This window comes from Primulina eburnea, chromosome 12, assembly GCF_022965805.1.
Source record: "Primulina eburnea isolate SZY01 chromosome 12, ASM2296580v1, whole genome shotgun sequence".
Taxonomy (NCBI): domain Eukaryota; kingdom Viridiplantae; phylum Streptophyta; class Magnoliopsida; order Lamiales; family Gesneriaceae; genus Primulina; species Primulina eburnea.
Genome location: NC_133112.1, coordinates 465,900 through 481,743, shown reverse-complemented (window position 1 = coordinate 481,743; position 15,844 = coordinate 465,900). Strand labels below are relative to the sequence as shown.

Sequence of the window (15,844 nt, the reverse complement as noted above, 5' to 3'; positions counted from 1 at the left end):
TTTATGAGCAAACACATATAGAAAATTATAATAAATTAAATATTTTAAAATTGTATAAAATTACATTATTTTCTCTATTTTCATGTATAAATAATTGTCTTGTTTATTTTTTGTTAGACATATTATAAAAAAAATTGATATATTTTTTCATACAAAATATAGGATGAGACACTTGCCATTTTATAAAAATTATAGCTATTGGTAATAGTGCAAGTCAAATTTTTCCTCAACAGAGACAATTATTGCACCTCAACAAATCTCCAAACCAATAATTACACTCCTTGTAATCAATGATGGTAATGGTGCAATATTTAAACTGCATAGCAGCTCAAGAGCCATTTTATAGTTGCATATTATGATTTAATTATTGTATTTAATAGAATTCCATCGAGTTATTAAAACACTAACGACATTTTGAAAACCTCTATACTTTTTTAAGATTTTTAAAAGTCATGTTTGAAGGCCGCATATCGAGTAATTACTTATATATCTTATTCTGAAAATTAAATTAATAAGTAACAAGTATTTATATTTATAGATAAATTTTTTTAAAACAAATAAAGTTTTCACAATCAACTATTAGTTCAAAGAAATAAAAAAGATTAACAATAATAAATTACAAAATCTATAGAATTCTATAAAAGTTTACAGATGTCAATATAAGAACTGTTAAAAACACATTATAGTTTCTTTTGATCTTTCTACCTTCGTGATGATGTCAATGATATTTGTGCTTAATAACATTATTTGATTGAAAAAATGAATGTAAATATCACAATAAATAAAATGAAAACTTACTTTGGTCAATAGTGTCATTTTGATCACTTGTTAAATGATCAAATTCAATGAAGCGGAAATTAAGTCTGCCTTAATTTGGCGTTTCTTGCAACTCGGTGAAAAAAAATTCTCTTCGCATCATCAACTCAATACTTGTGTTTACATTTGCATAACTTGAATTTAGTTGCTTCAAGAATGGATTTCATATAAGATAACTTTTGTTATAATTTAAAAGCGGCTGGAATTGTAGAATAACATTGACAAAAATCAAGTCATGCATCATAGTTCGCTACAATATCATATTCATATTGTTCGTAAATAATGGTGATCCGAAAAAGATGTTATTATTGTTCTTAAAGCAATATAGCATTTGAAAAGTAGTCATTTGTGCATTCATGAAAGTTAACTTTCGAATAGTCTTTGAGTTATAATACCTTGTTGAATTGATATCCTTGTCGAATAACAAATACTTTGATCACTATATTTTTTTGATCATGTTGAAACATATCAATCAACATCACATCAATGTTTGTATTACTAGTACGCCTTTAACATGGATGTGCAAAACTTTTCTTTTGACTAGTGATATGGGGGTGCATAGTCGGGCATGTATTGAATCTGATCTATAATTGTTAATAACCACTGTGACAAATGACAATATTAAATATTGTATTTGAAGACATTTTTGTTTATTTCATTAATATTAGCTATCTTTCTCTTCAGCTACCCCAATTATTATAATTATGTGTTTTGTAATTAAATATGTAATAGTTGTTCATTAATTATACATTACAAAATGATGATAATTGAATAATTTTTGATTTGTTTATGAATATTTGGATATAGTCAAATCTTTATAATAATCTATTTAGTATTAGGAAAATTTATATTGGTAAATTAAAACACTTGGTGTAATCATGAAGATGAAAACCAAATTTATATGTTAAATTTAGTTGTTAATTTTTAAAATAATAATGCTATTAAATTGATTTTTAAAGTGTCAGGTTAAATTGTTTAGAAAATAATCATGTATACAATTGTTTGGAATACCTGGTATATAAAGACTAAATTTAAAGCATAATTTTTTATTTTTTTTTTGGGATAAAAAATATAAAGAAGGCGTAAAATTTCATATAATTACCGGAATGGTGAAAAAAAGACGATGTATGTAACAGCTTTTAGTTAAAAGTGGGCAAGGGTCTACTTTTACACGCCTTTTCATGGAGAGGGATCTGCCTGCTTTTTCCTTCCAACTGACTTGTGAATCGTCGAGTGGGACATAAAAAATATATATATATATATATATATATATATATATAATTACCTAAAAACAGAGATGATTTAAATAATTTATCTATTACCTATTAAATGAGCCCAAAAAATAAATATAACTTACGATAACTGAAAATCACAAAATGACAGAAGACAAGGAAAGGTACTACTATTCCCTTCCCTCACCAATGGGCAACAAAAACATACATAGCTAGCGGTTTCTACTTCATTCTGTGGGCTGCCCCAATTATTGTGTTTGTACATGAATATGATATATGCCCAGCTGCCCCCCGGAGGAGTTCCACAGAACCATTACGCCCAGTTCTCCATTTTAATTTATTTTTACGTACGGATTCTCTCATTCCCTTCAATAATTAATAATTATACCACCACTTCAATTATTTTTAGACAAGGAAATTCAAATCCACCGTTAATAATTATATATATATATATATATATATATATATATATATATATATTCTTACAACTAAAGTTAACTAATTTATGAGCATTAAATAATTAATCCAGTGTTACGTATTGAAAATATTCCCCTGAATCATCGGATGTCTTGTTTTTATTAGATGAAAGGTCCGTGGAAGTATGAAATTTAGTTGACCCTACCACTGCTCATCTAATTACATTAAATTGATTAAAAATTTATATTAAACCAATGAAATGAACATATTTCTCCTAAACTAGTAAAAAAAATGAAGTGATGTGTATTTTTCATGGCCAGAAAATAGTAAGGAATCATAAAAATAAACTATACTCGATTATAAATTGTTGATATTGTTTTTTGAACTCGTTGAATAGAATTTTAAGAAAGAAAATAATTTTTTGCAGATTTCTCTGTATTGTTTAATAAAAAATGCTAATAATTGGACAGATCGAATATAATGTATATATTTAATACTACGAAATTTAGTGCATACAAAGACTGACAGGTCTATGATGCTAACTCCATCGTTTTCGGTTGAGACAGCAAATGTGGGTCAAACTTTTTACACCCATCCTGTTTAATATTTATTTATGCTCTATTAAAATCAATATAATTTATAAGTAAAACCAATTCCATTCTCTCTCTCTCTCTATCTTATCTTATATGCATCCATCCACACTATTAATTTATGTAGGGAAATGAAAATAAATAAAATGGAGTTACCAGCCACAACACAATTAATTAGCTTATATATATATATATATATATATATATATATATATATATATATATATATGATTGTGCGGTGCGGTGTGTGTGTGGAAAGAGATCTCATTGGATATATATCAATGGAGTATTACAGTAGTGAAACATGTTTCATGGAAGAGCTCTTGCTTGCAAAAGACATGGAATATGAAGATTTCAATTATCTTGACACCAACATTATCTCTTCTTCTTCAAAGGCCCATTGCAGCTTTGAAGATTACTCCAATTTCCCCATTGACATCCAAACCTTCAACTTCCCAGTATCCCAAGATTCACCCAACACAAATATTCTCAACACCAACTTTTACTACGATTTTCAAGAAGCTCTAGGCTACACCATTAATAATTATGCTGATGAAGATTATCAATCGTCCGTGTTGGTTCCGATGACCGGGGATCCATGTAAAGATGAGCCCGTTCCCGAGATGCCCATTTTTAACGTGGGATTTTGCCCCGAGAATGAAAGCAAAAACAAAATGAAGAAGGTGAATGCAGGGCAGCCTTCCAAGAATCTTATGGCGGAGAGACGGCGGAGGAAGAGGTTAAACGACCGGCTTTCCATGCTCCGATCGGTTGTTCCCAAGATTAGCAAGGTAACGTAGGTAATTTCTTATCATTATAAATGGAAAAGTTATTGATTTAATTTAGCAGATGGACAGAACGTCTATACTCGGAGATACTATAGATTACATGAATGAGCTTTTAGAGAGGATAAACAAATTGCGGGAAGAAATGGATGATGGGGGGTCAAAGCAATTGGGTTTGATGACAATCTTCAACGATGGCAAGCCTAACAACGAATCGTTTGCAAGAAATTCACCCAAGGTACGCATGCTGGCTAGCTGCCTTGTTTCATGAATGCACAATGTTAATTTCCTTGTACTACGTTTCAGATGGAAGTGGAAAGGAAAAATGGGGAAACGAGAATAAAGATTTGCTGCGGAATGAAGCCTGGGTTACTGTTATCGACCGTGAATACAGTCGAGGAATTAGGGCTGGAGATTGAACAATGCGTCATCAGCTGCTTCAGTGACTTTACAATGCAAGCTTCTTGCTCACAGGCCAGTAATATATTGGAAATTGTTTTTTTTTTTTTTTTTTGTTTAGTTTGCGAGCATATACATACATACATACATACATATATACATACATAATGAATTTTATATTGTATACACGTACGGCAGGAATTGAAGGAGAGGGATGCGGAAGACATCAAGCAAGCGCTGTTTAGAAAAGCAGCAGCCTCTACTTTTTTATACAACTAGTATATATATCGGTCGGATGCGTTTCACAAACAAATTTGATTTATGTTGGGTAACTTTTTTGCCGGGCCCGTTTATATTCTTTCTTGGTTACAAACCGAAGCTCAAAATGCTATTTGTAACACTTTTCACTGGTTAAAAAGTTTTTCACGGGATCGATTCCAACTTCAAAATTTAAGGATGTTTTCAGCAAATTTTACAAGTAACTAGCTACATTTGAAATCTATCAAGTTACAATGGCGAACAAATTTTAATTAATGCTACGAGATACAGGAAAAAAAGGTGAAGGTTCAAGGTCTTGTACATAAACAAGAATATGATATGCTAGTAGCTAAATGATATTTAATTAATTAATATAATTAGCTTGAAGATCCGATGGATCTGTAACTTAAATTTCCATATGCACTTTCCACTGATATCCTATTTTTAATTCGTTTTCCCAAAATATAACCATCAAAATTCACAAGAATATGATATGCTAGTAGTTTCTTTCATCACGAAACAGAAAGTAAAAAGAATCAACAGTAGGAATGGGCAACTTTGTCGCCTCATTTCTCCTAAATACTGCAGTCCACAGGTGAGAGACTAATCACACAGACCTATATCACAATATTAATCCACAACTTCTAATTTCCAGTATAGGTTTAAACTTTAAAGGCGTTTCAGTAACTCATCTCTTAACAAGCTTCATACTATCACAAAATTTAAGTTCGGTCTCTGCAAAAGAATTCTCACGCTAAATATAACATTACAAAGAAATATAGCAATGGTGCTAGCCGTGCCATCACCGCTGCAGTTCCTTAACTTCGTTGCTTACAGCTGTATCTTGATCAAATTACAAGTCATCATGGCACCAGAAAATGCACCGTTCTGTCAATTTGTATAAACAACACGTTAAAAAGTTCATTTCCTATTGTTTTCCTTCTCTTATCATACAGTATCTATTTTAGAATCTCGTCCAAGAATTACAAATATGAAAGAAACACCAAAAATGGAGGAATAGTTAGTAGGATTTGCAGCACTATAAATTTCATAGGCTCTCAAATTTGTGCTCAGTTTTAGAACAAATATCATACCTCACAGATCGAACATGGAATATGTGATCTCATGAAATCAAAATCTATTCCTTGGAGGGGAGAACTACATCAAGGTTTTTCTGAAGCATCCAGCCTTTGGGATATATAAGTTCACGAGCTTCTAGATGGAGGTGCCAGTTCATTATCATGTAACAACTAGGAGGAATTCCTTCCATATGACTCTCGTCCTCCACAATCTGTTCAATGAAAGTTGTCTCCTGAAAAGAAATTCAAATAAAATAGGCTATACCATTAAATATAAACTCAACGAGAAAAGATTATCTAAAATTGATGGGGTCAAAATACAAAGACATGACACATACTTGGAACCCCTCCTTCACTGTATCTAACTGCCGGATTGGATCTGAAGTTGCTCGTTGCCATCTCTTGGGATCCCAGAGTATTGTGCTATTGAACGCAAAGCCTGACATATCAACATGGAATCTACGGAGTCTTTTACTCTTCTCATTTGTATGCCATCCAATCACTTGGCTTCCATTACATACAGGACCTTCTAGAATTGCTTTATTTTTGCTTTGAGCCAACATGCCAACAGGCCAAACGCCAAAACGACTGAATATCAATGATAAAAAAGATATAAATAAGAAATCGGAATCATGGACCAAAACTTTATATCAGAAACCTTAAAAATTAATCTAAATTAGGATTATTAAAAACATATGCTTTTTCCCAACAGGCTGAAGGGATATTAATGTAGGCGACTCGTCTTTTCTTACATCTCATGCTAATATTCTCACTACAGAAGTTAGAAGAAGAATTCTACTGTCATGAATGGCAGACTCTCGATTGCTTTAAAATTTAGTGTTTAGAGGAAACAACAGTATGAATAATAAGTGCTCAAAACGAGTATTGACACATGATTCAGTATATCTCAGCTGTGAATCACCAGAGCTGCAGCATTATATTAACATATGGGTAGATAAGCATGAGAGAACCACCTATAATCAGCAGAAATACATCGGTTTCACTTTTGAGCAACCACAAACATGACATTGACACGAGGAACTATCTTGAACCAGTTAAAGGCCTAGCAGTGTAGCACAACAAGCTAAAATGACAAAAGAAGCTGCCAAACAACAGAAAATGAAATCATCACCTAAACTAAATTATAAACTCTCCAGCGAAGAACCATTAAATAAAACCCTTAGTTTTATATAGACAGGTTGGATTCATGCGTTTGTAGAATATCTACGGCATTCTCAAAGCTAGTCCGGGTTCTTACAAGAGAAAAGTTTCCACCAGTAAGAAGAATATCATCCACAGTTATAAAATATGATATCAAGTGAATGTGCGCCAAATCTTCTCACAGAAGTTTGAAGATGCAGTATATATGCTCTAACAGGTTATATCACTTAGAACACAGAACTATTGCAGGTGTCGAAAGGAGTTGAAAAAGAAGGCATATAGCAAGCTTGTTCACATGTTCAGGATGGCAAATGTTAAAGAAACATCTGTTGGAACTTGGAAAAAGAACAGTTTCATACGTTCTAAATTTTTTTAGATAGTGTATCATAAAAAAAAATCAAATTCGACTGCAGACACTATAACTATATCATCGAGAACATATAACTTAGCGAAGAAGTTCATTTTATACTGGCAAACTTTTGCAACTACATACACGCCAAAAGGGAAAAGAATATCGAGGACATCGGGACATAATCAGCATTCACTTGAACACATTTTAAGTATCAACAAGCAAAAGCTGCCAAAATATTATCCAACAAGTTAACGACACAAATCTCCACCTGGATGTTTAATCATCCTCATGAGGTCTATAATCTATTAAAAGTATTAAAACTTACATATTTCAAGAGCATCTTTGTTTTGGTAATAACCCAATAGATGATGGCTCTCAAACAATGATCAAGAATGAAATGTATTCCATCCATCTCACATTTTCACACAAATATCATATGCTGAGTAAAAAGTAAGCAGATCAGATAACCAAATGTAGATGAAAAGGTTGAACATCAATGGAGGCATTTACAGCAGAGAAAATTCAGATGATTTATGAATAAAAACTAAAAAGTCAACCCTGATTTCCCTGATGCTCTCAAATAAATCGAGTGAGTAAATGTTATCATCATCTGCAAAATACACAATTCCATCTAGCCTGTGCCTCTCTATATGCTCGAGTGCAGTATTCCGCTGGTGCACTCCCCTGTCCTTCATATCAGTAGAATTTTTTGTACACACCAAATGTCTGTACATGATTCCCATATTTCTCAAAATATCTGCAGTCTCCATTGATGCAGCATTCATCTCCACCACAATCCACAGCACCGGTTGTCTCACCAGCCTCAAAACCTGTCCTAACCTATTCAAAAAGTAGGCCTGCAAAGCCCTATTAAAGGTTGGAGTGACCACAATCAATTGTTTTTGCGGCACAAAATAGCCTAATGTCCTATCAGTAACATCTTGGCCACTCCTCTCAACAACCCCTAATTCAACAGCATCCAGCACCATATGATTTTCCTTCCGTCTATCAACAACGCTAATATCTCCCTCGTTTTTCTCGGCATTCACAACTTGCGGCTTCATTTCGAAGGAGAAATCACTATTACTCAAACCCTGTGGCTTCAATTCATTAAAATCGCTATTAAATGGCGCCATACCGAGTATAAACCCTAGGAGAAAGAACAATACGCACCGGTAAAGCCATTTTCGCAAAGAAAAGTGATTACTTTTTTTGTAGTTGTGCTTTTGGAGGAAAACTCCAGATAGAAATCTGTGGAGTGGAGACAAGGTCGTCCTGGTATTGGAGAGCAGCTTCTGCGATGAAGATTGTATTGAAAAGGGGTTGTTCGATCCGTTCTGATACGATCGGTCGGCGTACGGGGACAGAGTTCTACGAATCGACGCCATTTCCTCGACGGAAATCGCATCGAAAAAAGCAATCAATATCGATCCGAATGAGGGGAACTTTGAAAGATTGGATGATGCATCGGGAGCAAATCCAGGCGAAAATTCCCCTCTATGCGAAGCGAACCCAAAATGCAGCTGAAGTATCACTCAGCGCGAGAAATATGTAGAAAATCCAGCGCTGGAAAAGGAATGTGCACTGATCGAGGGAAATGTTTTGCGAGTGGGGAAAGAAGAAATAGAAATTTGCCCAGTCTGGCTCCAGGTATGCAGCTGCGAGGTGAGCTGGACAGCCCAACAAGAGTTTGGGCCCCAATGGCCCATATCATTTTTTAGCCCAATCTAAAGAAAATAAATTGCATTGACTTGTGTTTGTGGTTGATATGATAATATATTTTTCCATGAATTGTATTGTTTAGTCAAATCTTATATCATAATATCATAAAAATTGACATTGAGATTTGATCAAAGTGTTCACAGGTTGACTTCATATATAGAGAGAAGCAAGCGACATGGCATATAAATCAGCTCTTCAAAAACAATTTTCATATATATATATATATATATGCATTGAGATGGAGGATATAAATATGTAGTATTTCTCCCCGTCAACATCCATAAAAATGTGAAGGGGAAGTCACTAAAAACATGAGGCCAAGTTAAGATAGGGTGTCTGTGCGTTAGGAAACAACAATTAAGTGTGGAGTTTTGTCTGTATACGTTTACAATATTGTTACGTACAGCTCATACGTTTTTTCCATTTCATTCTCAGTGGTGGAAAACAGTACTGCATGCGTTTTCATCTCAACTTCTAATTATCAAGTGATCACAGAGACTCGTGTGGAAAATGAACTCGCCTTTTACAAAATTAAGATAAGACCGGACGCATTCTTTTATATACATGTATATATATATATATATCTCTCTGAACGTACGTGCATTATTTAATTTGTGAATGTTTTTTGGATTGCAATTGAATTTTTTTAGCAGCTTTTGATCAGTATAAATTGGCTGAATGCCACAAGATTCGCATCTTTTGACTCAGTCTTTCTGTCTTCGAATATCAGACAATGCAGTGGATGCTATGCTATCTTTTATATATATATATATACATATTTAACTTGCACAGAAAAATTGAAATTATTACTTAGGGACGGGGACCGGGTCAGCTGCTAGGTAAAAGCCTACACACACACACACACACACACACACACACACACACATATATATATTTCACACAAATTATATGCCCATTCCTGTTTCCTACCCTAGATAGGCACTCATGACTTTGTTTGTATGTATGCATGTATGAATGACTATCTCAACACCACCACCACCACCGTCCGATCCTCATCCCTACGTGACTATCACTCTCTGCCTGCCCTTGGTTCCTCATCTTTCGTGCATCATATGATTTGTATTCTTATGCTGCCATCCATTTTCAGTTCAATGGAAGGATTCGATCATGGAGTACTTTAATTAATATATGCATTATTGATCAATTATATTGACAAGGGTGGCTAGCTGAAAATAAAATTCTTGATTATGGAAATGACTTAATTAAGAGTATATAATATACAAGCTATAACTAGCTTGTTGATTAAAAAAAACACAACAACATTCACATGACATATAATTAATGTAAACCAAAAAACTCGTGGATTGGCATATATAGAAATGAGAGCAAGCACTAGCAACTTTTTATTTATTTATTATTATTTATAAGCATTAATTAATTTATTTGAGGTCGAATATTATAAACTTTCTTGTCTATAATATTATATAGACAAGAAAATTATATAGTTATCCGACCACTTTGACGCGAAAATGGGCGGCTACTTGTTATCTTCGCACATTACTATATTAAAATTATTTAAGCAAGAGAAGTGAGACACTTGGCATCCATAATAACTTTAGCTGGTAATTGGTGAAACCATATTAATTATATATACATGATCTTCTCAAGACATTTGGACCAAAGAATCGACATTACACTTTATAGTTAATTAACAATATAAATTGATTAAAACTAAAAGTACATTTCATTTGACAAAGTGAAATGCCGACTATATTTATTTATATGTATAATAATAATAATAATTATGCCGAGAAATATATATTAATTACTGGTTAATATAAAATGATCAGTTCCAAACATTCGTATACTGCCAATCAATTATAATCAATAAAAGGTCCTATTTATCTGCATAATAATGGCATGTATATTACAAACTGTTAAATCACATTATTTGGTAGTACCAGTAAACTAAGTCGCAACTTGAGCTTTTTTGCTTTTGCGATGGCATGTGAGCTTTTTTTTAAGGCACTCAAATTTTATCTTCACAATTATTATAATATAATAGACGATGCCGGCCTTATTTATACCACTTTTCGAACTAGCTAGATTTGAAAAATTATATGAACCCTTCATATGATTTAAAAACTGTAATTTCTATTTTTGGCAATTTTAATACTTTTTTTTCTATGGAGGACTGATGTACACGTACGTCTAACATCATTGGTATCACATAAGCATCATGGTGTAAAAGAAACTAAATTACAAAAAATATAGATGACAAAACTGAAATTTGATAACATAGAATCACAAAAGAACCAATAATTATCTCTAATAAAACATGTAAAACTTAATTTCATTTGTCACGAGCTCAATCTTAAACTTTAAATGGAAATTAAAATACGAGCACATGCAACGATAACATGCAAGTCATCAAAATTGAGAACGTTATATACATGCATGTCTAATTAATGATCAGATATTATCAATACTTATTCTCTCAATGAATGTTTGGCCTAAAATAGAATACAGATTAAGGTACTCGGCATGGGCCATGCATGTAAATAACTCTTTTGAAGTGAAGTGAAGTGAAGATGATCAATCAGTACGTTTCTGCTCCAACAGCAATCTTTGTCATGTTAAGCGGATAGAGCAAATGATAGCTGAATTTTGTTTCATAAATTTCAACCAGGCCCCCACCCCACCTCCATCATTTTTATTTGGACGTCTTCCTACACGATATATTATGACACGAAAAAAGTTCTGAATGAGAAATTCATATGGGCACGATGAAGAAAGTGCATGAATCTGTCTAAAAGATGATTGAACAGACCTTTCTATTTTTCATATTTTTTTAGTTAAGAAAAAGATGAAAGTAAAGTGTGTAAATTAATGGAAGTGGCCACATATATATCTTTTGAAGTCAGCTTGCGCTGGAAAGCAGGTGAAATCCCTGCTTGCTAGCAGCTCTTGAGGGGAATATGGCTCATTGAATGATTACAAAATTAAATATTTTTTTTCCATTTCAATTATTTCTCTATTTTGGTACCAACGTTAGCTATCTGGCCAAAGCTTTTATAAACTTCAAAGTTTAAACTTACATGACCTAACTTTACCTTTTTGGCTAGCTGCTTGAATTTTTTTTTTAAAGAAAAAAAACAAAATATTTGGTCATGTATTCTTAACTCTCCAAAAATCGATGTTTCATTTGATGTAATATACAGCGAATTTTTTTTAATTTTGTTTTATATCAAATATTTCATTATTTTATAAATAAAAATTTAAAGCTCACCTCACGATGATATTAATTATTTACTAGAATTAAGATATTTTTACATAAATTGAAAAATAATTCGTATTCAACTTCAGAAAGGAATTCGACATATAATAAAGCTAGCCAGTTGATACATTTTAGTAACAAATGTCATTTTATATTTGCCATCAACTTTCAACGATTCCATCATTCATCTTTTCCCTTAATAAATATCTTTCTGAAGAGAACAAAGAAGATCTAAAGAGATATCATATTTAATATGATTCAAACAATTGAGAATAGTTGGATCATTCAATAAAACTAAAATTGTCAAAAAGTTGAAACCTACACAATTAATTAACATTTAAATTTGACAGACAAAGATAATCAAAATCATAAGAAATTATGTTTATCTTAATTTATAATATTATGACAAACTGATCAGTAATAAATTGGACAACCAAAATTTCCATTTTTGGCAGTCAATATTTTGACGTGAAATTGTTCCCATTAAAGAACATATAAAAAGCAGGAGAATCCGACACCTTAACCTTTCTATATAATATCTAATCTCTTCCCACTTATAAAGTTTCAGAAACTACTACTAATATTCCAGCATGTGTGCGTATAGACATCATGCCTAAAATTATATGCTTAAAAAAATTTCACTGATATTGTTGTATGGTATTGTTCCAACAGCCCATTAATTATTAAGTTAAAACAAATAACCAACTGCACAAAATTAAATCACAATATACATATAAATCAAAACTTTAATTCCAATATGAAGATACAAAAGTGAGAACAAGAGAGTACAACAATGGATCGATGTAGTTAAATGAAACTCAAGAATTCTCACATCAATATACATATGAATTACATACTTACCCAAGTGCTACTGCTAGCAAAGGATCTGTTTCGACTGAGACTGACTTCAACAACTCTTCATTAGCACTTTTCTTGTTAGTGTTGACGGAGTCTGCAGAAATAGGTAATAAAGAATGATTCGATGAAGAAGAAGACTGATGAATCTCTGTGAGTTCTTTAGCTCTTTCAACCTGAAGAATCCAATCTGTTCTACACAAAACTAACATCATCAACACCGCGCAAGATGCCTGTGCCGCAAGAAGTCCAATCCATAACCCTGGAAACCCCAGTTTCATCACAAATCCCATCAAGAAAGCCACCGGCATTCCTACCATGTAAAATGACCCTAAATTTATATTTGCCCCGATACTAGGTCTCGCACTTCCTCGCAACACACCACAGCCGGTGGTTTGTGGGCAATTCCCAACCTCGCACAACCCCGCCAGCGGCAACGCCATGGCTGTCAGCTCCAAGATTTCTGTATCCCTTGTGAAAAGTTTACCCCACCTGTGCCTAATCATTGTGGTGAAAACCATGGCTGCTATGCCTAACACCACGGCGATAAACAGAGAAACAATCATCGATATTCTAGCCTTCGCGGGCCGTCTTGCACCTAGTTCATTGCCTACTCGAGTAGAGACACCGAGGCTTAGGGCTGCGGGGAACACATAGACTAACGAGGTTGTTTGGATGAGAATTCCCATCGAAGCAATTGTGACTTTGGGGTTCTGTAGCAGCCCACAAAGCATTATCATTAGCTCATACCACCACCATTCTAGGCAAACGGAGACGCAAGTTGGCACCGCTAGAGCCAGCAATTTCGACCAGCCCCGGAGGCAATCCATGCTTGGCGCCACCCACGTGTCTTTGTACACGCCAGAAAAATATATAAACAAGCAGAGCATTATAACAAGATTAAGATTTGTCAAAGACATGGCTAAGGCAACTCCTGAAACACCCATATTGAAATACTTCACCAGCAGAAAATTCAACGGCACATGTAGCAACACCGATAGAGATGAGCAGTAAGTTAATGGCAATGTGATGCTTTGAGTCCTTAAATAGATTCTCAAAGGATGAAGAAATGAGAGGAAGAAGAGATCAGGTATCGCGAAAATGATAAAAGTTTGAGCCACAGATGAAACTTCTTCATCTTGATTACACCATAGGAGGATATTTTTCATGTTCAACCACATGAAGGAGATGGGAATGCAAGTGGAGAGTAGAAGCAAGATAGTCCTTTGCATAGTCAAGCCAAGAAGTTTCATTCGTTTGGCTCCATAGGCTTGGCCACAGATGGGCTCCATCCCCATCGCCAATCCAGAAATAACAGAGTAACCAGTTATATTTGCAACACCAATGGAAAGAGACCCCCCTGCAAGTTCTAGTTCCCCTATATATCCAAGAAAAAGCATTGAAATCATGGCTCTTGAATATAATATCAGTCCTGTGACAGCTGTTGGCGCTGATATTTTTCCTATTGCTTTCATTTCTTCAAGGGCCTGATGAAAATAAAGAAACAACGCATTTAAATATGTTGAAGTATATATATGATAGAAGTGGCGTTGGAATTCAGTTAGGTACAGATTGTGATAGTGTTGGTGGCTTTGTGTTTGTTACCTCGGAAGATGTTGGCCATCTTTGAAGTTGTTGTCGATCATCTGTGGGAAGATCCATTTCTTTGTTAGGGTTTAAGAAATGGGTTACATTTGTAGTGGATATGGAGAAAGGGGAAGAGGGCTTTGAGTTGCACATGAATGCTTTCTTCTTGTGCACAATTCAGACAAATTGTTAATAATAATAAGAAGAAAGGAAAAATCCTTAATATGCTGGGGCGGTGTGGTGATTTGCTTTCCGGCTTGATGGGAGTATAACATTTAAGTCGAGTGTCTATATATATGTGTACACGGAAAAATAGGACCCCACCTAAGCTCCTCCACGTGTCGAGAATGCAGATTTGGAAAAGATCAAAAGCGGCTCCCAGTAACTTTTCTCTTTCAAATATTACAACACGATAGATAATGCTAAAAAAAAATTATTCAGTATTTTTTCTTTAAATTATTTGTCGGCTGTGGAGGGTGTGAATAAAGCCTTGTTATATAAATCTTATCTAACAGTAGTGCTATTGCTATACATATATTTTTTGGGAAAATTACAAGTTTTGTGGATCAATAATTGGTGGTTTTTTGCATTGTTTTTCACCGCCAGCAGGAAGCGAGTTTGAGGCCAAGAAACATGGTTTAGGTGAGAATCAAGTATCTTGGGTGGGCAAAATGAATAGGACAGTGGATTTGCTACAAATATAATTGGCCATTTCAATTTACAAAAATAATCTTATTTTCACCGACTTCTTCAGGCTTCGACTCGCCCAAAAAAAGATTATCTTTAATGCTAAGTGGAAGGAATTAGTGTGGTTTGACAAGCTAGGCTAGCTTGCCATCCAAATTCAATTGAATCGACATGGCATGATGCGTATTATTATTGTATGTGTACAGAAAACACTGTACATGAGGAGGTTGAATGTTGTTATGATCAAGAAATTAATTAACTTTTCGTTTAATTCTTGCATGCGGCATAGATATATGCACGAAGCCAATTAGTGTGGCCATGGCATGTGATGAAGCAAGCAACACAGCCAAACATTGCTGCACTAGTTGCCCAATATGTGAGGCACGAGTTCATTCTGAAATCACTCAGAGGACCCATTTTTTGGCTCTGTATTCTAAATTTCACTTATTCATCAGATATTACAATATGTGTATATATATATATATATATATATATTGAAAAAAGTGGTCCGAGCTTCTATTTTCTTGAAAGAAGTGGAAATGAAAACATTTTGTTGGTCATCATTATTGTGACAAAAGAATTGTGGTCCGGGATTTGATGTCCTGAGGGATATGTGGAATTTTTTTTTTAAAAAGAGGGTTTTAATCCCCCCATCAACGATTTATA

At 33.9% G+C, this 15,844-nt stretch overlaps 3 protein-coding genes across 3 annotated transcripts; 1 reads left to right on the top strand and 2 right to left on the bottom strand.

Annotated features, from left to right (window-relative positions):
• Window positions 1-3,282: 3,282 nt before the first annotated feature.
• On the top strand, window positions 3,283-4,674 carry LOC140807293 (transcription factor bHLH93-like). Its single transcript, XM_073164085.1, has 4 exons — window positions 3,283-3,846; window positions 3,905-4,078; window positions 4,147-4,314; window positions 4,438-4,674. Exons 1-4 carry the CDS (start codon window positions 3,283-3,285, stop codon window positions 4,516-4,518), a joined length of 987 nt encoding a protein of 328 aa, XP_073020186.1. The 3' UTR covers window positions 4,519-4,674.
• A 443-nt stretch (window positions 4,675-5,117) lies between these two features.
• On the bottom strand, window positions 5,118-8,713 carry LOC140807349 (probable beta-1,4-xylosyltransferase IRX9H). The gene is made up of 4 exons (XM_073164162.1): window positions 7,652-8,713; window positions 5,915-6,168; window positions 5,592-5,809; window positions 5,118-5,385 (listed from the first exon to the last, which is right to left on the bottom strand). Exons 1-3 carry the CDS (start codon window positions 8,475-8,477, stop codon window positions 5,636-5,638), a joined length of 1,254 nt encoding a protein of 417 aa, XP_073020263.1. The 5' UTR covers window positions 8,478-8,713; the 3' UTR covers window positions 5,118-5,385; window positions 5,592-5,635.
• Window positions 8,714-12,797: 4,084 nt separating this feature from the next.
• On the bottom strand, window positions 12,798-14,742 carry LOC140807239 (protein DETOXIFICATION 48). The gene is made up of 2 exons (XM_073164010.1): window positions 14,510-14,742; window positions 12,798-14,391 (listed from the first exon to the last, which is right to left on the bottom strand). The coding sequence occupies exons 1-2, from the start codon at window positions 14,642-14,644 to the stop codon at window positions 12,907-12,909; spliced, it is 1,620 nt and encodes a 539-aa protein (XP_073020111.1). The 5' UTR covers window positions 14,645-14,742; the 3' UTR covers window positions 12,798-12,906.
• Window positions 14,743-15,844: the final 1,102 nt, after the last annotated feature.